At 43.6% G+C, this 22,955-nt stretch overlaps 1 protein-coding gene, 1 long non-coding RNA gene and 1 other non-coding gene across 5 annotated transcripts in view; 1 reads left to right on the forward strand and 2 right to left on the reverse strand.

Moving 5' to 3' along the window:
- The window catches only part of LOC110521381, a 30,237-nt gene that overhangs the window by 824 nt on the left and 6,458 nt on the right, over positions 1–22,955 (forward strand). The window lies entirely within an intron of this gene.
- Positions 958–22,924, reverse strand: nfybb (nuclear transcription factor Y, beta b). Of its 3 annotated transcripts, XM_021598895.2 has the most exons (8): positions 22,803–22,887; positions 22,025–22,169; positions 20,636–20,729; positions 14,997–15,130; positions 7,946–8,143; positions 7,672–7,750; positions 2,974–3,053; positions 958–2,426 (listed from the first exon to the last, which is right to left on the reverse strand). In XM_021598895.2, exons 3-8 carry the CDS (start codon positions 20,727–20,729, stop codon positions 2,394–2,396), a joined length of 618 nt encoding a protein of 205 aa, XP_021454570.1. In that variant the 5' UTR covers positions 22,025–22,169; positions 22,803–22,887; the 3' UTR covers positions 958–2,393. The 3 variants fall into 3 exon arrangements, with proteins under 3 accessions (XP_021454570.1, XP_021454567.1, XP_021454568.1); XM_021598892.2 differs by lacking the exon at positions 22,025–22,169 and having other exon boundaries at positions 22,803–22,924; XM_021598893.2 differs by lacking the exons at positions 22,025–22,169; positions 22,803–22,887 and adding an exon at positions 22,495–22,699.
- LOC118945929 lies at positions 2,805–2,917 on the reverse strand. Its single transcript, XR_005041082.1, has one exon. It is a non-coding gene; the product is annotated as a small nucleolar RNA SNORD67 (small nucleolar RNA).

Below are 22,955 nucleotides of genomic sequence, written 5' to 3' on the forward strand. Positions count from 1 at the left end.
AACGTTAAAGTTAATTTACCCAACCACGAAGAGACGGAATAATCTAGCTAACTAATTAACGTTTAGCTACAAAGTATGGTTGTATTCCTTTCTACATGTTACCAGGGGTAGGACTTTTAACTTCGAGTGCCATCCTGTGTGATGCTCTAGCAACATGGCTCGTCACAGTTGCTTTTGCCCATAGCGTGAACTTTCATTAATTTTATGCAGGCTCTGCATCGGTCCATATGGATGTCCCGCGGATCTTTAACAAGCCAGTCTTTGTGAATGTCTTTGGTGAGCCACGAGTCCTGGAATTTACATTTTCCAGGCATAGCTGAAGGTTCACTTAACGTTAGATTTCTCGCTTGCTTGCCTGTTTAACCTAGATCATTCAACTTCAATCACTCATGCACGCACGTGACTGTCGCACTTTCTAGGCAGGTGACACGTGAAACAAGGATGCACAGAAGGCGGGAGACATGCAGACAGCGCAACGTAGCCTATTACTGACATTACGCTTTTTTTAAAATTCGAATAAGAACTTCAATTTCTATTCTTGCACAAAATATATAAATTAAAGCCCTTTCAATGGCCAAAGTCTATTTATATTTATTTTCAAAAACCTTCAAGGCCTTGATTTTTTCCCCTGAAATTCACAAACATTCAAGGATTTCAAGGACCAGTGGGAACCCTGATCCACATTCTCCAATTTTGGTGGGAAAAGACCCTTTGTTATACTAATATCTCTCCCTCCATACAGATTGGCAAGGGAAGGTATTTATGATCATCATAAAACTGGCCAACAGACCCAGGAGAGGCGGGTCTTCAGACCTTTGCCTAAAGGGCACCCACAATCTCCATTTTAGGACTGGCAAGTCATGACACCAGGGCAGTGTGTCTTAAGTGGTGCTGTATTATTACAAGGGTGGAGAGATTAGGGTAAAAACTTTTGAAAAAAATAAATGGAAACTGGTATCACGCTTACATTTTTATTAAAAGGACCAACAGAATAACTTTACAAAAATTATAAAATAGTTAAATAATTGCATGCCACTTACAATTGTTTACAAGAGTTTAGAGTGCAGATGTCAACATTCAACTACTTTTGTTTTTATTGCTTTACAAGGTCGTCAAAGAGATGACCAATTCCCTAGACAGACATTTCAGCTTATGTTCATCCCCCCATTTCTTCACCCTCATAAAACAAAGATCGTAGTGATAGGCAACATGGAGGGGGAAAAAAGGGGAACACTTTATTTGGATAGTCTCTAGAGCATCTACAGATGGATTATCAGTAACATTTAAAATATCTACTAACCCTAATCTTAACCCTTACCTTTGCAAGCGGTTACTTATCAACCATGTGTGTTGTTTCCCTCTGTAGTGTAGTGATGGGCACGGTTATTCCAATAACTGAATGGACGTTAGAATTTGATTACTTTGAGAGTATTCATTTTTGATAAATAAAATAGGCACAAAAGTTAAAGGTTTGGTCTAAAATGAACATTGTTACATAGCCTACAAGGATTTTAATAAACAAGTTTTATGACAGTTAATAGTGCGTCCCATAAAAAAGACACACTGGTTGCCAACGTGAAGCTCGTTGTTATTGTTGTTGGTCAATCAAAGCGGCGCTACAGTCAGAGGCTCTGTGTAGCAAGAGAAGTGGGAGATTTATAATCAATGCAAAATGGAATTAACATCACGGAATTAAGTTGGCTAAATGAAGAGTCCGCTACAACGAGCAACCATCAGGTAAACTGTGGAATCTGAACGGAGTTGTTGAGAATTAGCTTTGCTACTTTAGCTAGCTTTTTTACATCAATTTTATGGATTCAAGACAGGCACTACCAGATGGTATGATAGACAAGCATGTTGCTGCCATAGGTTATCTAACCTGCGTCAGTCTGTTTGGCTACTCTCGCTCTCCCGCCGTGCCACACAGACTGCCACAAACACACACCAGCCCCTGCCGCCCCAACAGGCTCTCGGGTCGCGCGAGTAAGTCTCCATTGAAGTTTTAAAATATATTTTTCTTTAAGCACATTTATTTAGACTATCCAGATATTATTCGAAAACTGAAATAATTTCTAATGCCTTCCTTGCTGTAGCATTACATTAAAGCACATGCAGATGGACAATACAGATTATCCAAATAAAGTGACTCTGAAAATCTTCATATCCAAATAAAGTGACTCTGAAAATCTTCAATTAACAAAAAAAAGCCAAATAACTCGTCTCCAGAACATAAAACTGATTCTGATTCAAACCCACCTATGCAAGTTCTGCATACGCTCCCCTCTCTTTCCATCTTCCCATCACTATCTTTTGACCTGAGTGTACAGTAATGCTGTCATCTCTTCCCCATTTCAAACGTGTTCCGATTGCAAACTGGGAATTCCGGAACCTACTCAAGAGAACTGGATCTGCTGCACTCCGGGAATCTGGAAGAGGGAAAGGAGGATACCTAGTCAATTGCACAGCTGAATGCTTTCAACCAAAATGTTTATTCTGCATTTAACCCAACCCCTCTGAATCAGAGGTCAGGGGGGTTGCCTTAACATCAACGTCATCGGTGCAGTTATTGTCGGGGGTTAACTGCCTTGCCGGCTCGGGGTTTCAACCTTTCGGTTACTGGCCCAACGCGCTAGGCTACCTGCCGCCCAGAGAGAGAGAGCAGAACTAACATGTAGAGATCTTTGTTTCTCACTTCTTTATTGTCAGCTGCAAGCCATGTTTAGACATTTATGATACGATTTATTGATTAATCATGGATTAACAAGTCCCGGGGTGCACAGTTGTGTGTACTTGTGGTGGTGGGGGGTGAGTCAGATGGCCCCTGTGCACATGGTTGTGTCCCCAGAGTGGTGCGGGACGGGACGCCTGTGCCACTGCAACCAGCGCCCGCCTGATGGTGCAACTCATCACTCTCACGTTTTTGGTCTTAATGAGTACATGAAGCGTGGAGAGTAGACTCAGGAGCACGCTTACCTGTTGGTACGAGGTGGTGTAAACCATGACATTCTGTTGTTGTCCATCAGCAGTTATTATTCCAGCAGGCAACTGGTTCGCTGCAAAAGGAAACAGATTTATACTTCAGATTATGCAGTTACCATTTCCATGAAGTAACGTTCTGTCAATCACTGTTACCCACTGTTAGACATTAATCCAATACATTTAAAACAGTGTAAAGTACTGCATAAATTCTGATATGAAAACATGAATAAGTATATTTCAAGCTAGAATCCAACAGGAGTGTACTGTTGGATTCTAGCTTGAAATATACTCATGTTATCATATCAGAATTTATGCAGTGCTTTACATGTATAAGAAACATACAGTACCAATCAGAAGTTGACACCTACTCATTCAAGGGTTTTTCTTTATGTTTACTATTTTCTACATTGTAGAATAGTGAAGACATCAAAACTATGAAATAACACACATTCAATCATGTAGTAACCAAAAATATGTTAAATCAAAACGTATTTTATATTTGAGATTCTTCAAAGTAGCCACCCTTTGCCTTGACAGCTTCGCAGACTCTTGCCATTCAACCAGTTTCATGAGATAGTCAGTCACCTGGAATGCATTCCAATTAACAGGGGTGCCTTGATAAAAGTTAATTTGTGGAATTTCTTTCCTTCTTAATGCGTTTGAGCCAATCAGTTGTGTTGTGACAAGGTAGGCATGGTATACAGAAGATGGCCCTATTTGGTAAAAGACCACATCCATATTATGGCAAGAACAGCTCAAATAAGCAAAGAGAAACAACAGTCCATTACAATAAGACATGAAGGTCAGTCAATCCGGAAAATCGCAAGAACCATTAAGTGCTATGATGAAACTGGCTCCCATGAGGACCGCCACAAGAAAGGAAGACCCTGAGTTACCTCTGCTGCAGAGGACACGTTCATTAGAGTTACCAGCCTCAGATTGCAGCCCAAATAAATGCTTCACAGAGTTCAAGTAACAGATACATCTCAACATCAACTGTTCAGAGGAGACTGCGTGAATCAGGCCTTCATGGTCGAATTGCTGCAAACTACTACTAAAGGACACCAATAATAAGAAGAGACTTGCTTGGGCCAAGAAACACAAGCAATGGACATTAGACCGGTGGATATCTGTCCTTTGGTTTGATGAGTCCAAATTTAGATTTTTGGTTCCAATCAACGTGTCTTTGTGAGACTCACCTACTCTGCATGTATGATCTATGCATGTGTGGTTCCCACCATGAAGCATGGAGAAGGAAGTGTGATGGTGCTTTGCTGGTGTCAGTGATTTATTTAGAATTCAAGGCACACTTATCCAGCATGGCTACCACAGCATTATGCAGTGAAACGCCATCCCATCTGGTTTGCGCTTTGTGGGATTATCATTCGATTTCAACAGGACAGTGACCCAACACTGCCAGGCTGTGTGCAGGCTTTTTGACCAAGAAGGAGAGTGATGGAGTGCTGCATCAGATGACCTGGCCTCCACAATCACCCAACCTAAACCCAATTGAGATGGTTCGGGATGAGTTGGAACACAGAGTAAAGGAAAACCAGCCAACAAGTGTTCAGCATGTGTGAACTCCTTCAAGACTGTCATCAAGTCAAAGGGTGGCTACTCTGAAGAACGTAAAAATATATTTTGATTTATTTAACACTTTTTTGGTTACTACATGATTCCATATGTGTTATTTCATAGGTTTGATGTCTTTACTATTATTTTACAATGTAGAAGTAAAAATAAAGAAAACATCTTGAATGAGTAGGTGTATCCAAACATTTGACTGGTACTGTCAAGGAAGGGTAAAGAGGAACTTGGTGTGTGGAAAGTTACTGAGTGAGAAAAAGGAAAGTGCAGAAAGTTCATATTCAGTTCAAATACACAGTGTAGTCAGGAAGTATTCAGACCCTCGACTCATTTGTTACATTACAACCTTATTTAATTTTTTCACGTCCTTAATCTACACATAATGACAAAGCAAAAACAGGCTTTTAGAACAGGCTTTCCAAATTAAAAAATGTATTAAATAATATGTATAGAAATATCACATTTACATTCACAAAGTATTTAGACCCTTTACTCAGTACTTTGTTGAAGCACCTTTGGCAGCGATTACAGCCTTGAGTCTTCTTGGGTCTGACAATACAAGCTTGGCACACCTGTATTTATGGAGTTTCTCCCATTCTTCTCTGCAGATCCTCTCAAGCTCTGTCAGGTTGGATGGGGAGCATCGCTGTCCCGAAGCCACTCCTGTGTTGTCTTGGCTGTGTGCTTGTTGTCCTGTTGGAAGGTGAACAGTTGCTCCAGTTTGATGTAATGAGAGCTCTGGAGCAGGTTTTCATCAAGGATCTCTGTACTTGGCTCTGTTCAACAACACTTCTCTGGTCTGAAAAGTCCTTTAGGTGCCTTTTGGCAAACTCCAAGAGGGCTGTCATGTGCCTTTTACTGAGGAGTGGCTTCCGCCTGGCCACTCTACCAAAAAAGCCTGATTGGTGGAGTGCTACAGAGATGGTTGTCCTTCTAGTCTACAGTCGTGGCCAAAAGTACCACGAAATTGGGGAGAAAAAAAAAAAATAAATAAATAAATTAAAAAGTTTGCTGCTTCAGTGTCTTTAGATATTTTTGTCAGATTTTACTATGGAATACTGAAGTATAATTACAAGCATTTCATACGTGTCAAAGGCTTTTATTGACAATTACATGAAGTTGATGCAAAGAGTCAATATTTGAATTGTTGACCCTTCTTTTTCAAGACCTCTGCAATCTGCCCTGGCATGCTGTCAATCAACTTCTGGGCCACATCCTGACTGATGGCAGCCCATTCTTGCATAATCAATGCTTGGAGTTGGTCAGAATTTGTGGGTTTTTGTTTGTCCACCTGCCTCTTGAGGATTGACCACAAGTTCTCAATGGGATTAAGGTCTGGGGAGTTTCCTGGCTATGGACCCAAAATATCAATGTTTTGTTCCCCGAGCCACTTAGTTATCACGTTTGCCTTATTGCAAGGTGCTCCATCATGCTGGAAAACACCATGTTCGTCACCAAACTGGTCCTGGATGGTTGGGAGAAGTTGCTCTCGGAGGATGTGTTGGTACCATTCTTTATTGGTGGCTGTGTTCTTAGGCAAAATTGTGAGTGAGCCCACTCTCTTGGCTGAGAAGCAACCCCACACATGAATGGTCTCAGGATGCTTTACTGTTGGCATGACACAGGACTGATGGTAGCGCTCACCTTGTCTTCTCCGGACAAGCTTTTTACCGGATGCCCCAAACAATCGGAAAGGGGATTCAGAGAAAATGACCAGTCCTCAGCAGTCCAATTCCTGTACCTTTTGCAGAATATCAGTCTGTCCCTGATGTTTTTTCTGGAGAGAAGCGGCTTCTTTGCTGCCCTTCTAGACACCAGGCCAACCTCCAAAAGTCTTCGCCTCACTGTGAGCGCAGATGCACTCACACCTGCCTGCTGCCATTCCTGAGCAAGCTCTGTACTGGTGGTGCCCCGTTCCCGCAGATGAATCAACTTTAGGAGACGGTCCTGGCGCTTGCTGGAATTTCTTGGGTGCTTATGACGAAGTCACACAAGACAAGTTTGTATCAGTAAAAAATACTAGCATATAACAATGGATAATTCTTTAAGTAAAAAACAGCATGTCTTAATCAAACAGCACACTACGTAATTCATTTCCTCCATATATAGCAAGTATTTCAAGCTAGAATCCAACAAAAGTAATAAAATGTGGAAAAGGGGAAGGGGTCTGAATACTTTTCAAATGCACTGTATTATTGTTGAATATGAATGTCCCCGAGGGAGGCAAAGTGCAACAGTCTAGTTTCAGTTCTTGATTAGGCAGGTCAGTTGCTGCGGAACCAGGACTATGGGTTCTAGGGACTATGGATAAGGAACTCAACTCGATTGAAGGTCAACAGATGGAGAGAAGATACTGCTGGAAGGGGGCCCACATCGAAGAACATCTGATTACAGTCCTATCGTACACATACAGTGCCTTGCGAAAGTATTCAGCCCCCTTGAACTTTGCGACCTTTTGCCACATTTCAGGCTTCAAACAAAGATATAAAGCTGTATTTTTTTGTGAAGAATCAACAACAAGTGGGACACAATCATGAAGTGGAACGACATTTATTGGATATTTCAAACTTTTTTAACAAATCAAAAACAGAAAAATTGGGCGTGCAAGGCACTGTACATACTCACGTCCACGAGGGTCCTAGAGTTAGGCAGGGCCATAACACCAGTAAGAGGAACCTACTGTGGTTCTAACTAACACCAAAGAAGGACATGTTCTCTTAGACATGCAAGGTCCTTCCGCCTAGTCGGAAGGTATAAAGATGTGTTTGTGTGACTTGTATGTTGTCTTTGCAGCTGTATGACCCAGTGGTTGTATAAACTTGGTTTGAGCTTTTTTTTATTCGTCCATGAGTTTTTACTGTTTGTTGAAAACTTAACAATCCTCAGGGTAAGAAATTGCCTGGGGCCCAGGGGTGGAGAACTGCAGTAAATAAGGCCATCATGGCAACTAGACCATAAACTAGCTGATGATCCTGTAACATGAATAACAAAAGAGTACATGTATGCATTCAGCACCTCTCATCTAGGCCTAATCCTAGAGCGTAATAGTGTTGGGGGATAACAGCAAATGTTAATGAATTCTATTGGGATTGAGACCCCACTTACCGAAGCTGTCGTCTGTGAGTTCTTCTCCGAGTCCCTCTGTTACAGATATGCCGCCGATTCCCTTCTCCCCTTTCATCGCCTACAAATAGAGAGAGAGACACATTGAGAACTTGTTAGGGTTATGAATTGAGCTGTATTTCCACCTAGAAAAGACACAGTGATAACAAGACCTTTGTGTTTGAGCCAAGGCCCAAGCATAGCATAAGAACTCATACACACCAGTCTGGAGAGCATGGCATGAGCTATGGCACTTGGCGCACACACTTCCTCTCACCTCTCGGAACTTCTGTAGGTAGAGTTTGAGTGGCTCCACGTACATGTCGAAGCCCAGGGTGGACATGGCAAACAGGATGTCCTCTCCATTGATGGTCTTCCTTTTCTCTTGATGACAGCGCTCACTGGCCTCCGACGTGATGAAGCTGATGAACTCGCTCACACACTCCTGAACACACTCCTTGGCATCTTTCGCTATCTGGACAGGATTAATAGGGGAAGGGGGATTTAGGTCAACATGCAGCCAAAGGTTGATGTGGATACTACATTCAGGGCCGGTTTCCTGGACACAGATTAAGCCCAGTCCTGAACTAAAAAGCATGGTCATTGGAGAATCTCCGGAAAGTGTGTTGGGGAAATCTAACTCAGTGTTCACATTTAAATCAATATTAGGCTTTACAATCATTTACAAAAATACTTATTTAAAAAAATACCTATTTAAAATGACAAAACATTTTATATAAACAACAAGTAAGCGTCTTTAAAAATAACTTGCAGTGTTTTGTGTTGGGGTTTGTCATATCTGTGTCTGTTGATGTATTTGGTAAAAAAAACAGATGGCCCGGTCAACCCGTCCTGTGCAATTTATCAGGCATTGAAGCTGTAACTAGGGAGTACCAAGAGTTAAGGACATGTACTGTATGAAGTAGAATCCACAGTAACTGGAAGGGTGAGTATTATCAGTGTTCTTTTTATTTATTTTTTATTTCACCTTTATTTAACCAGGTAGGCTAGTTGAGAACAAGTTCTCATTTGTAACTGCGACCTGGCCAAGATAAAGCATAGCAGTGTGAACAGACAACAGAGTTACACATGGAGTAAACAATTAACAAGTCAATAACACAGTAGAAAAAAGGAGAGTCTATATACATTGTGTGCAAAAGGCATGAGGAGGTAGGCGAATAATTAAAATTTTGCAGATTAACACTGGAGTGATAAATGATCAGATGGTCATGTACAGGTAGAGATATTGGTGTGCAAAAGAGCAGAAAATAACATAAATAAAAACAGTATGGGGATGAGGTAGGTAAAAATGGGTGGGCTATTTACCGATAGACTATGTACAGCTGCAGCGATCGGTTAGCTGCTCAGATAGCAGATGTTTAAAGTTGGTGAGGGAGATAAAAGTCTCCAACTTCAGCGATTTTTGCAATTTGTTCCAGTCACAGGCAGCAGAGAACTGGAACGAAAGGCGGCCAAATGAGGTGTTGGCTTTAGGGATGATCAGTGAGATACACCTGCTGGAGCGCGTGTTACAGGTGGGTGTTGCCATCGTGACCAGTGAACTGAGATAAGGCGGAGCTTTACCTAGCATGGACTTGTAGATGACCTGGAGCCAGTGGGTCTGGCGACGAATATGTAGCGAGGGCCAGCCGACTAGAGCATACAGGTCGCAGTGGTGGGTGGTATAAGGTGCTTTAGTGACAAAACGGATGGCACTGTGATTACTCAGCAAACTGGATGCAGTTTGAGTGTTGGAAGCTGTTTTGTAGATGACGTCGCCGAAGTCGAGGATCGGTAGGATAGTCAGTTTTACTAGGGTAAGTTTGGCGGCGTGAGTGAAGGAGGCTTTGTTGCGGAATAGAAAGCCGACTCTAGATTTGATTTTCGATTGGAGATGTTTGATATGAGTCTGGAAGGAGAGTTTACAGTCTAGCCAGACACCTAGGTACTTATAGATGTCCACATATTCAAGGTCGGAACCATCCAGGGTGGTGATGCTAGTCAGGCGTGCGGGTGCAGGCAGCGAACGGTTGAAAAGCATGCATTTGGTTTTACTAGCGTTTAAGAGCAGTTGGAGGCCACGGAAGGAGTGCTGTATGGCATTGAAGCTCGTTTGGAGGTTAAATAGCACAGTGTCCAAGGACGGGCCGGAAGTATATAGAATGGTGTCGTCTGCGTAGAGGTGGATCAGGGAATCGCCCGCAGCAAGAGCAACATCATTGATATATACAGAGAAAAGAGTCGGCCCGAGAATTGAACCCTGTGGCACCCCCACAGACTGCCAGAGGACCGGACAGCATGCCCTCCGATTTGACACACTGAACTCTGTCTGCAAAGTAGTTGGTGAACCAGGCAAGGCAGTCATCAGAAAAACCGAGGCTACTGAGTCTGCCGATAAGAATATGGTGATTGACAGAGTCGAAAGCCTTGGCAAGGTCGATGAAGACGGCTGCACAGTACTGTCTTTTATCGATGGCGGTTATGATATCGTTTAGTACCTTGAGCGTGGCTGAGGTGCACCCGTGACCGGCTCGGAAACCAGATTGCACAGCGGAGAAGGTACGGTGGGATTCGAGATGGTCAGTGAAGCCCAGCTGATTTGTACGGGGCCAGGTTTTACAGCTCTTTCAGAACATCTGCTATCTGGATTTGGGTAAAGGAGAACCTGGAGAGGCTTGGGCGAGTAGCTGGGGGGGGGGGGGGGGAGCTGTTGGCCGAGGTTGGAGTAGCCAGGCGGAAGGCATGGCCAGCCGTTGAGAAATGCTTGTTGAAGTTTTCGATAATCATGGATTTATCTATCGGTGGTGACCGTGTTACCTAGCCTCAGTGCAGTGGGCAGCTGGGAGGAGGTGCTCTTGTTCTCCATGGACTTCACAGTGTCACAGTGTGACTGGTTGATGGCCAAGAAATGGACACAGCAATAAACCCTTTGTGTTTGTGCTAAGGCAGAGGAGAAATACATCAACACTGGCAAATATTCAGTCTTGAAAGATGATACAAATGCAGTGCGTCCTTGGTGACCTGAAAGGCGCTTCTGTGCTTATCAAATGGAGCATTTCCATACAGGATTTACCCCAGTGTTTTACACAAAAGGCTCAGACTTTTCTGTTTCCATCTACGCAGGCCGGCTCCCGTGTCTCACTGAGCCATGGCTCCGGCTGACCTGCTTTCACTTGGCTCTAAAGGCAGGCCACTGGTACTAGGGCTGGGTGGTATACTGTATTTTATGATATACCGGTATTGATGCAGGGACTGGTTTGAGTTTTTACTTTACCTTCTATACCGTAATTTAAATGTTTGGTTTGTTAAATGTGATTCGCCATGTGTAATGTCAATTTTTATAGTTTACTTCGCTACTTGAGTCATCTTTCTCCTCGCCACTCTCCATACAGACCTAGCCACGCCCCTTGTCACTCAAGGAGCACATTTGATGTTCCTCAACCACGAGACACTTGCGTTCAGTCTACATGATCAATGCAGCAAATGCAACAATGTTGATGACAGTAATGCTGTTTTCACTTTGCTTCTTAATATAAATCCACTAGCGTTCTATACCGACACTATTAGTTTGTGTTACTTTACATCAGCAAAAAGCTAGTTTGTCTTTTCTTAGGGACTCTGATGGCACAGCTGGCGCTGCAGTACAGCGCCCTTAACCACTGCGCCACCCGGGAGGCCCTGGCGTAAAGTACTTTAAGTAAAAATGTTAAGTCGTTGTTTGGTGTATCTGTACTTCACTATTTTTATTTTGGACAACTTTTACTTCACTAAATTCCTAAAGAAAACACTGTACTTTTTACTCCATACATTTTCCTTGACACCTAAAAGTACATTTTGAACAGAACAGGAAAATTGTCCAATTCACTCACTTGTCAAGAGAACATCCCTGGCCATCTACTGCCTCTGATCTGGAAGACTCACTAAACACAAATGCACAAATTATGTCTAAGTGTTGGAGTGTGCCCCTGGCTATCTGTAAATAAAAAATTAAAAAATATGGTGCCATCTGGTTTGCTTAATATAAGGCATTTGAAATTATTTATACTTTTACTTTTGATACTTAAGTACATTGTATCAATTACATTTACTTTTGATACTTAAGTATTTTTAAAACCAAATACTTTTACTCAAGTAGTACTTTACTGGGTGACTTTCACTTTGGTAATTTTCTATTAATGTATCCTTAAGTATGACAATTGGGTACTTTTTCCACCACTGCAATTGAGTGCAGGAAATGCAGAAATTATAAAAGTGCTAAAATTTGTTTTGATTGAAGTTGAATTGAACAGTATAAAACAATCATAATGGAGACAGACTCAGAGAAATGACTTAGAATGTATGTATGCTTTGCCACCCTAGGATCACTCACTACTTAAAGCAAACATTGAACTTTTATTATTCAAAATCAAAAAAATACCGTCAAACGGCCCTTTTTTAAAAAAAAAATTTAAAACATGATATAATATTTTGGCCATATCGCCCAGCGCTAACTGGTACTTTCACCTATCATTTACATAACAATGGCTAACTGTGAACTAACACCTTCTCACAAAGCAACCGTTTTGATTATGCAGAGGTTGTTGATTCCGCTCTGTTGTGGAAATATTTGCTCAATAATATTTCTCAGATACCGGAACTTGTGAATACAAATAGACAAAGTAACGAGCCGAGCTGGTCCACGATCAACCAACTTTCCAGCCTCGGCACACACTTTCTATAGTTTTCATCCTTACGTCACACACATAGTAACTCCTCTTTATGTTAATGACTCTGGCATTTAGCCACCATTATCTTTTTGCCTTGCAATCATTTCAGCTTGGTTTCCATTTTCTTATTGGCACAGACATTAGGGCATAGATTATATTGGTGGCGTAACCACAGCAATAGTACAAAAATAAACAGACATGCACAATCCCAAGAAACGTGTATGTCTAATGGTGCTGAAGTAATACAAACCTTTGCTCCTAATGCATGTCTAATGAATCTCACTGGACTACATAATGGTTTCCCTTAGCCTAATGATCCACACACACATATAATGGTTAAGCTTGCATTGATTCTGCTTAAAGTAAGATGTATAATGTGCACACATGTACTAGAAAATTCCCAATACTCTTCACAAGTCCTCACTTTCAGCCCTATCTATGGAAACACAATTTCACTAGTATAACATAAGGGTGGTATGACAGTCAAAAAGCAGCAACAGTGTACTCAGTCTCAGTGTTTCCTCTACCATTGCATAGGTCGGATGAGTCCCTCTCACTTCAAAATACATAGCCTCAATTTGGTTATGATAGTAAATAAACATGTTAAATGTTAGCCGCCAAAATACATGACCAATCATGCTTATCGGTCTATAGGTTAATTTGCATCATTTTGTGGAATTAAATTGGCACGTGTATTTTCGTTAGTCATCATGCATTTCACTTATCACACGCACACAGCATACAGAGCCTAGTTTGAGGAGTAGAATAGTCTACCACCTGTCAGAGAGCGTGAGAGTAGCTCCTCAAAAAGACTGTAGGCTACTGGAGTGAAACCTTCTTTTGTAATCCCAGTCATTGCGCAACAAATAACAATTCTAAATGCAATCGGGTGTTAAAAACACGATTAAAAGGAGCTATTTTATTTCTCAATCTCAACTTGTAATTAAAGCGCTCCTTCCATTCGGATGCATAGGCTATAGCCTGCCTACCGTTGGCTTTCACCACGTCACCCACCACTTCGCAATGGGAGAAGTTTAAGGCAGTATAATTGTTTGAAACCTGAATTTACTTCACTTCAAATAATGAAGCATACCTTACTTCAAAGTAGCTTTGTGAAAAATCCATCCATAGAAAGAGGGAATTATTTTATAAAGACTTCCTCATGCCATTAACCAGAATTGATCTCCTGTTCTATTGACTTTCTTTTGTTGTCCAGAAGCTAAAAGGCACAATCCTAGACATATTAGCAACACGTCATAGTAGTTGCGATTAGATTCCCCCTCTTTCTACACGGAACTAAAATATAAATGCAACATGTAAAGTGTTGGTCCCATGTTTCATGACCTGAAATAAAATATGTTCCATAAGCACAAAAAGCTTATTTCTCTCAAATGTTGTGCAGATTTTTTTTTACATCCCTTTTAGTGAGCAGTGAAGCTGATTAAACAGGATGGTCATTACACAGGTGCACCTTGTGCTGGGGATAATAAAAGAACACTAAAATGGGCAGCTGTCACAACACAATGCCACAGATGTCTCAAGTTGAGGGAGCGTGCAATTGGCATGCTGATTGCAGGGATGTCTGTGGTGGAAAAATAGTCATGCTATCCCGTGTTTTATTACTTAGAGAATATTCTCATTATATGCTAGTGTTTTTTTCTAACCTGATACAAACTTGTCTGTGTGACTTAGGCATAAGACTGGGCGTATAGCTAAGATCCGTTTGGAATCGCCCGCAGCAGGTGACAGATTCTGTGTTTTTACTATCTGCAGGAAGTCAGCTGTAAGGGAAACTTGCAGAAAGAAGCACATTTTAGTGTGATCTGTGGCAAATGCAGTTACAGTTGAGCCCTCGTGCCATCTTAATCTGCAGACAAACCAATCGCTTTTTACACACTATGTTCTGTCCGTTTCCACACATCTGCTAAACTGCCACGAAGACAAAGAGGTTGTATTTCCTATAAAAGCCAAGAGCAAACTCTGTTCATTGGGCTTTTAACTCTGCACTATTGAGTGATTGTTGATTGCTTCATTTTTGCTAATCTTATAATAAAGTTAGTTTCTGTTTGAGGAATCTAAGTCTCCCTCTTCCTTTTATATAATTTTTTGACAATTGGCATGCTATTGTTTTTTGATGTTTCCATTAAGCTCTTAATGAAAAATGTCCCTTTCCTTGTAGTATCAGAGAGGAAGAAACCATGCGAAAGGTTTGTCTCTTGCCCAAATCTGTCCAAAATAAGAGCAATGCGTTTCTATGGGAATATTTTGGGCCTAAGCTTCACCTGCCTTCCTGCCTTGGGACTCCCCCCATTGTTAGGGCGGAAACATAAGCATCTCGTCATTATATACAGATCTGCAATAGTATTCTCTGAGGGTCAGTCGGCAGCAAAATTATACAAAATTTGCATCCCTAATAGTCATTTAGGGGTGTTGGCAGCCCTAGATGAGTCTGTGGTCTATGTATCTGTCTTTGTTGCTGTTTCAACCTTGAATTGTGTAGATTTATGAACTCACAGAATCCAAATAAATACCAGTTAAAAGTAAAATAAAAATAATAAAAATATGAAATAAATAAAAATAAATAAAAAGCAAAAAACAAGCAAAGCAAGTCACACTCCATACCTTTCCTGTCTGTGGAACAGCGTTCTTCATGATGCGAGCCACGTTAGCGATGGGGAGGTAGATGTCCTGCTCGCGGAAGTTTTCCTTGCTGCCGTTGCCTTCCTCATGGTCATGCAGGCTCTCATCACAGTCATCTGTGTCAGGGAGAGGGGCATGTTACATCTACATATTTTGCCTATAAAAATCTTCTCTACCTCTATTCACCAAGCAAGTTTAGTCTGATTGAGATCAAGTCTACATGTGACTTGGTCAATGTCAAACATTGTCATTTAGAATTACTACAGTAAGTAAGCCAGTAAGTGCCCATGTCCATATCTTTATATAGGGGTGCTCTGATGGTGTCCTGTATCATTGGGATACCATGTTATTCTGAAAAAGGGGTTGGGGACTGTGCACGTCAGAGAATAGGTAGCTGGGTTTCTCAACTCAACGCCATGTACATCTCGGTGGAGTTGGGTTGAGACGACTGTGGGCGGAGTGTACCTCCGACTACAGTCAGTGGTTGTATTTGATTAACATTTTATTAAAAAGTAAGGGATTCCAGCAAACAGGCCGTGATTGGGAGTCCCATAAGGCGGCGCACAATTGGCCCAGCGTCGTCCAGATTTGGCCGGTGTAGGCCATCATTGTAAATACGAATTTGTTCTTAAAACTGACTTGCATAGTTAAATAAAGGTTAAATAAAAAATAACAGGCATGCAGAGGACAGAAAAAAGGCACACAGTGGACAAACAAAGGAACACGGCAGTGGAGGCTGCTGGGGAAGGACAGCTCATAATGGCATGGAAAAGAGTGAATGGAATGGCATCAAACCATGTTTGATTCCGCTCCAGCCATTACCACGAGCCCGTCCTCCCCAATTATGGTGCCACCAACCTCCTGTGGTACACAGTAAGGGTTTAAGAATTTCAATTTTTAGAAGTATAGCCTGACAGTGACTCCATGTAGTCGGAGATACAGTCCACACACTCGTCTCCACTAAATTCCATTAATGTAGAGTTGAGAGACTCAGCTAGAGAAGAGGGTGCTTCTGTTCTATATCGCGGAGCTCCACCCGACAAGGGGAGTTCTGCTCCTAGTGGTTTACCATGCTGCCTAGACAGCGAACAGCCTGAGAGAAAATTATGCACACACCTCCAGCCAATAGGAGTACAGGTGTCCCTATATAAGGGGATGCTTCCCCACAATCAGCCTCCCATAATCTTCAGCAACAGGACTGGACTGAAGAAGCCTAGAAGAGAAGAGAGAAGTCTCAGGACGAACCCGCTGTCGATATCCTGGTCTCAACGTCGTCCTTTATGAGCATGCCTTATCCAACCCCCAAAAGCTCTTTTAAGAGCTCAGTGTCGCTGCTCCACTATGGCAGCTACAGACCCACACAACTTGTTTTGTGTGCTTGGGTTCACAGCACGCTAGGGGCGGCCTCACAGATCCCCCGGAATGCCCTTGCTGTGCCCTCCTTTCTTTAAAGGTGAAGAAGCAGCAGTGGGCGTTTATCAGGGTAGATCTCCCTCTGGAGGATGCCATGTCTGTGCTAGCCTCAGGTTCTGAAAAAAGGCACCCTACTGACCGAGGCTGAAATGATTAATAAAGAATGTGTTCTATCTTACTGTCACAAGAGAACCTCTTTCCCATAACTAACTTGAGACCGTTCAGGTTCCGTCTCTCTCTCACATCACTCTGTGTGTAACACAGCACACCATGAGTGCGTAGCTGAGGACGTTGTGAGTGGAAATGACATGAGGGCAGCAAAACGGACGCTCTTGATGAGCCGCCATGCTATACCTCATGGAAACCCTATACCACACACTCTCAGGAGTAATGTGAATAAGGGTTTGAGGAACGTCTTGCGTACACAGCCCCATGTTGGGCCGATGACGCAATCGCTGTTGGGGGCAGAGAAGCTGCACCCTCTCCCCCTGGCTAAGCCGGACGCTTGAGAAGGGTTACACCATCCAATTCTACAGAACTCCACCCCCATTTACGGGCGTGGTGGAGACCGTGATGAAGACGTCAGAGAAAGTAGTCGCTCTTGTGAAAGACATTACGGAACATTTGGCGAAGGAGGCGGTCACAGTAATTCCCCAGGAGCAAAGGAACAGCGGGCTATAGTCGCTCTACTTCCTAGTGCCGAAGAAGACGGGAGGAATGAGGCCAATATTGGATTTACGCACTCTCAACGAGAGCGTAGCCAAACGGCCCTTTAGAATGCTTACGACAAAACGCCTGCTGGAATGTAACAACAACAAGGACTTTTGTATAAGCGTAGACCTAAAGGAAGCATACTTTCATATGCTGGTGCATCCGCGTCACAGGAAGTTTCTGCATTTCGCCTTCCAGAGGGTGGCGTACGAGTATGCGAGGATGCCATTCAGGTACGCCCTGACACCTCTCATCTTTTCCAAATGCATGGAGGCGGCATTGGAACAGTTGCGTCGTTCAAGGATAAGGCTACTAGTCTACCTAGACGACCTAATGGTTCTCGCACACACGACACAGACAGTGATTAATCTCACAAGTCTGGGGTTCGCTGTGAATTGGGAGAAGAGCGCCTTGGCCCAGTCATCGGATTGTCTACCTGAGCTAGACACTGACCATGAAGGCTCGAATTTCGGATCCTCGACGGGCTGCCTTATTGCTAGCCCTACAAAGGTTTGATCCGAACCGCACGGTGACGGCGCATTCCGTCATGACACTTGGGTCTCATGTCGTATGCCCACTCGGTGGTTCCGCTGGGACTTCTGCACATGCGCAGAACACAGCGATGTTTTGCCCAACTACGACTGGACCCAGTGAGGCACCAACATCAGTTGTTGGTGGTTCCCTTCTCGTTCAGAGCGGACCTGAACTATTGGAGACCTGTGTGTCCCGACGCAAGTGGCCCCAAAGGGCAGAGTGTCCTCCTACATTCCAGTGTTTACAGAGGCTTGTCTGACTGGATGGGGAGGGACATGTCAAACTCGGGCGGTCAGAGGTGTGTGTCCTCCCTCGGGACGCCACATCAACCTCCTGGAGTTGGAGACAGTTCCACTGATTCTGACCCACTTTGTGTCTACCCTATGGAGTCATGACGTGTTGTTCTGGTCGGACAACCGAACCACAGTAACCTACATAAATCGCCAAGGACGAGTGAGGCCTCCTGCACTCCACTGGCTGACGGAGGAATTGCGGCTGTGGGCTCACAGGCACCTTCACTCGTTGACAGCAGCACACATTCCAGGCTATCAGAACATTGGAGCAGACCTCATGTCTCGAGGGGTTCCTAGAGACGACGAGTGAGCTGCACCCCGACATTGTTCTCCAAATATGGGAACGGTTTGAGAGAGCCGAGGTGGATCTGTTCGCGTCACGTGGGAACGAACAGTGTCCCCTATGGTTATCCCTACGAGCCCAGGACGAACCGCAACTAGATAGACGCCTTTGCGCACCAACCGTGGCCAGATGTTCTCCTGTATGCATTTCCACCACTGTCCTGCATTCTCCCACTGCCAGCCTGTGTGAGAACAGGAGGTCTGTCAATCATATTGATAGCCCCTGATCATCCAGGGGCTTCGTGGTAAGCAGAGATGACTCAAATGTTGATTTCGCCATCATGGCCAATTCCACCAAGAGGATGCGATGTCTCAGGCGGGAGGCATGATAGAGAAATTGCCTCTAATCGGCCAACCACCGAGGGTCTGGCCCGAGAGGGACAGGTTAGAGCGCTGTGGGTCATCTGATTCAGTAATCAGAACCAAACAGGGCTCGCGTGCCAGTTCCACATCCAGGATGCATGCCAGCAGATGGTGTGCCAGAGAATGTGGACCCTGTATGCTGTCAGGTCGAGAGCATGCTCTCTTTCCTACAGTTCATGTTTGACAAGCAGCGCTCACCCGCTGCCATTAAGGTGTTTGCGGCAGCGCTTTCAGCTTGTCATGAGGGGTTTGGCAGAGACACCATCTTCAGCCACCCTCTAGTGAAACGGTTTCCATTGGGAACGCCGCGATTTAGGTCAACACCTAGAGCCACGCTGCCCACAGTGGGATTTAACTTTGGTACTTGAGGCTCTCTGTGAGACGCCGTTCGAGCCATTGAATCAAATCCCCCTCAAGATGTTCTCTTTGAAGACAGTAATGTCACTTGCTTTGACTACAGCCAAGCGCGTCAGTGATTTGTGTGCTCTTTCGACGAGACACGACTGCCTTGCCATCAATAGCGATTTGAGCAGAGCGGTGTTACGTCCCAACCCAGCATTTATGCTGAAGGTTATTAAGAGCTCATAAAGGTCACAGACTGTTGAGCTGTCGGCCTTCTCCCCCCTCCCCATGCGGAGTAGAGAGGAGAGGCTTGATTGACTGCGCCCGGTACAGGCCTTGGCGTGCTACGTGCAGCACACAGTGATGGTCATCGCCTCAGCTGTTTGTGTCACTGTGCTAGTACACCACTTTCAAAACAGCGGCTGTCACATTGGCTTCGCAAAAGCATTGAGACAGCTTATGAGGCGCAGGGCGACCACTGCCTCAGGGCGTAAGAGTAAAGGCGTCTACGGCCCTTTTCAGAGGAACCTGGGTACAGGATAATTGTGCAGTGGTCGTCACCGTCTCCTCTTATCTGATTCTACCTGTTAGAGATGTTGTCTAACTCTCTAGCTTGTTCTGTACTCAGCGTGGCTAAAGGGAGAACTTGAGTTAAGAAAAGATGCAGAACGACTGGACATGGTTCCCATTAGGTCCACTCTTTTTGTCAAGGAGAGAGACATGTGCGACATGACCTTTGTCTGACACTGTCAGTACAGCTGGGAATATCTAGACTGCCCAACAGTGTATCACTGTGTTGGGGCGGAGTGATGAGGCAAATAGCACTGTAACTAGTATTACTTCACTATTAAACCGGTCAATGAATTTGATAAGAATATTGAGGTATCATCCACCTGCTGAGGCAGAATAAATAGTTGGCTCAAATTCAGTTATCTGCCCACGAATCATTGGCTTAACTGGTGTTACAGTACTATTAGACCCATCTTTTAATATTGACAGAGTTATGAGTTCATCTATCTGCTTGTACAGATTAGTATGACTCATATTCATCTGCCCCTAGTCATTGGCTGTGCCTCTCGACTGAGTAGGGCGGATTAGACAGGACACAGTACATTGTGACAGTCTGTTTTCACAGTGTGTTACAGTACTGCGGGATTTGGTCGCAGCCACTGCTGGGCCCGACCTTTTCATTAAGTGTTAGGCTCTGCAAGGAGTACATTTTGGAGCATTGCGCTTCGCCTTAAACCACTAGGAGCAGAGCTCCCCTATAGGGCAGAGCTCCACGATACAGAACGATAGTTACCGGAGTTGTAAATCCAGTTCTATGAGTGGAGCAAAGCCCCATAGGACTATAGGCCCTGCCGATCCCCAGTCTCGCTGGAATATTTTTTTCCTGGAGGCTGATTGTGGGGAAGCATCCCCTTATATCAGGACAGCTGTACTCCTATTGCCTGCAGGTGTGAGCATAATTTTCTTTCAGGCTATTCACTGCCTAGGCAGCGGGGTAAACCACTAGGAGCAGAGCGCCTCTATGGGGCTCCGCTCCACTCATAGAACTGGAGTTACAACTCCGGTAACTATTGATTATGGTGCTTGGTCTGTGAAGGGAGTTCCACCACTTACCATCCTGTGACTGAAGGACGTAGTGGCTTCCTGCCATGTACTCCCCTGGCATGCCCAACTGAGAGGCATCAGTGGTTGAACCGTCTCCCTCCATCTATAAACACAGACAAAGACATAATTTATAACCCTGTTCTTTTAAGATCATGATTTAAGAAATACAGGATTGACTCTATGCTAAACTATTTCGGATTTAGCTACATTAACTAAACACCGCCTGGATGAACTATCCAAATAGTCAATCAAAAACTGAACGCACAGGTTGTATCTAACTAACATTAGCCATGTGCACCACACTGTAGGCTGGACAGTTGAAATTTTTAACAACGCTCTTTTCTGATAAAAACGAGTTCATTGCATCTGCCGTGGAGCACAGTTTCATAATATTACCATATATTCCAGCAGCCTGCCGTAGTTTTGAAGTAATCACAAAAAAGCAGGCCTTATTTTAGGGCATTTTCACCCTGCCAGCTCCTATTAGTTCTATTGAGCATCATGGCACCAACTCGCCTTCAGAACTTCTATTCCCAGCTTATTGTTTTACCATTGCCTGCTTTGCTATTGTTGGCTATGGAGACCTGCCCACGTTGTTCATAGTTAAAATGTAAACAAAAAATGACTCATGGAACTCTGAGGTTGTTCCATTGTTTACTATAGGGAAATATAGGCATGTTTGTCTATCTCCCCAAATATCTGGCAATGTGTATTTTTTTAATTGGATAACATTTTAATCATGAGAATCCCCTCTTTCTAATTATGTAGTGCTGGACTGTGTATTTCATTGTCATCAAACGCTAGCCATGAAATACCTTTTGCCCTTGGAACGCTGAGCTCCCCCTTTCCTATGGAGAGGCATGCTGGTATATTTCGCCAAATATCTCGCAATGTGTGTGTTTACATTTTTTTCAAGTCGGACACCATTTTGAATCATGAGAATCTCATCTTTCTAATTACGTGAGGCTGGGCAGTGAAATAGTTATAAGTTGCATTTTTTTCTTCTACTTCCTTGTTTTGCAGACAGTCACACTTGGCACCATCGAGGTGCGGGTGTTTACTTTCTACACGAGTTATTTTTCAGTTTCGTCCCAAGAACAGATTGTAGTGGTAAAATAAAAAGGGGATACATTTTTTGGCGCCATTTGGCGAAATGGAATTCTAAGCGTCACTCCAGTGACGGGCTCTGCCAACGTTCGATTCCATTCATTTGCTATGGCCTCACGCTAGTGTTCCAGTTTAGACAACGTTCTTCTGCCATTTTCAGCCATGGGTGAATTTTGACTCGTTCTATTGTGCAGCCGAGGATGTAAATCGGCGTAACGTTAACCGTTACTGTACTTTGTCATTATAAATCTTCCAGTTGCATAAAAACGACATGCTCAGTGATTCTCTTACCAGTTCAGCCGTGGATGGTCATGAATCGATGAGCCGATTGCTACCCAGTTAGCGTCTAGTTATGTTTTACCGAGTCAGCATGGCTCTGCTTTGGCTTTTTCTAGCAAACTGCAACATTCCCCTTTGTTCCTGTGTTGATTGACAACTAGCCAGCGGGCAAACAAAAAAGCCAACGTTAGCTAGCCAACTGGCTAGTTAGTATTACTAGTTAGCGTAACTGGCTAATGTTGTACCCAGATAAGCGGGGGAGAATATTTATTTTTACTTAAGACATGGCTACAGTAGATAGCTATAGACGAAAACCCAGACACAACTTTAGCTAGTTACAATAGCTACCTAGCTAACGTCAGCTATGCTAACAACCTACTGTAGTTCGCGATAGCAATGTGCGGTACCGAATGTTAGTTATTAACCTTAGCTAGCTAACCAACTCACATACAAAGCAAAAAGACAATCGATGAGTAACTCACGATTTCGCAAATTCGTCATGTTTACACACTATTCAAGACATCCCGTCGGATTTGAGCACCCCCATGGCAAACATAGCCTGTTACATTTGACAGATGCATTTCAGTCTTTGTGGAGGGCCTGCTGTGTGACGGGGAGACCATTTACTAGCGAGTCCTATATAGAATTCCTCAACTTGCAGTGTTAACTTCTACTTTCCCGCTGCTAATTCCCTCTCACGCTACCATCAAAGAAACAGTCAAACGCGGAGATTTCGATTCGAGGTAACGAGAAATCGGATAGCAATCATTGGCCAGAGCCAGGCACAAACCTCCGATACTGCCCTGGTTGGTTAGCTTCTCAAAACGGCCGTGTGGTTGGACAGAAAATGGCTGCGAAGGAACCAGTCCCAGCTCGAAGCTCTGAGTCCCAAAAGCACTATCTTACTTTGCCGCTAGAGGAGCAATGTTTTCAAATCAAATCA

The sequence above is a fragment of the Oncorhynchus mykiss genome, chromosome 30 (assembly GCF_013265735.2).
Source record: "Oncorhynchus mykiss isolate Arlee chromosome 30, USDA_OmykA_1.1, whole genome shotgun sequence".
In the NCBI taxonomy this organism is placed as follows: Eukaryota; Metazoa; Chordata; class Actinopteri; order Salmoniformes; family Salmonidae; genus Oncorhynchus; species Oncorhynchus mykiss.

Excerpts from the sequence above, each read along its gene's own strand:
- nfybb (XM_021598892.2), bottom strand. The coding sequence starts at position 20,729 with ATGGAGGGAGACGGTTCAACCACTGATGCCTCTCAGTTGGGCATGCCA. Across the intron at positions 8,144-14,996 it reads CTGTTCCACAGACAGGAAAG|ATAGCGAAAGATGCCAAGGA; the intron begins GTATGGAGTGTG and ends AATCCTGTCCAG. Across the intron at positions 2,427-2,973 it reads ACACCACCTCGTACCAACAG|ATTCCCGGAGTGCAGCAGAT; the intron begins GTAAGCGTGCTC and ends TCCCTCTTCCAG.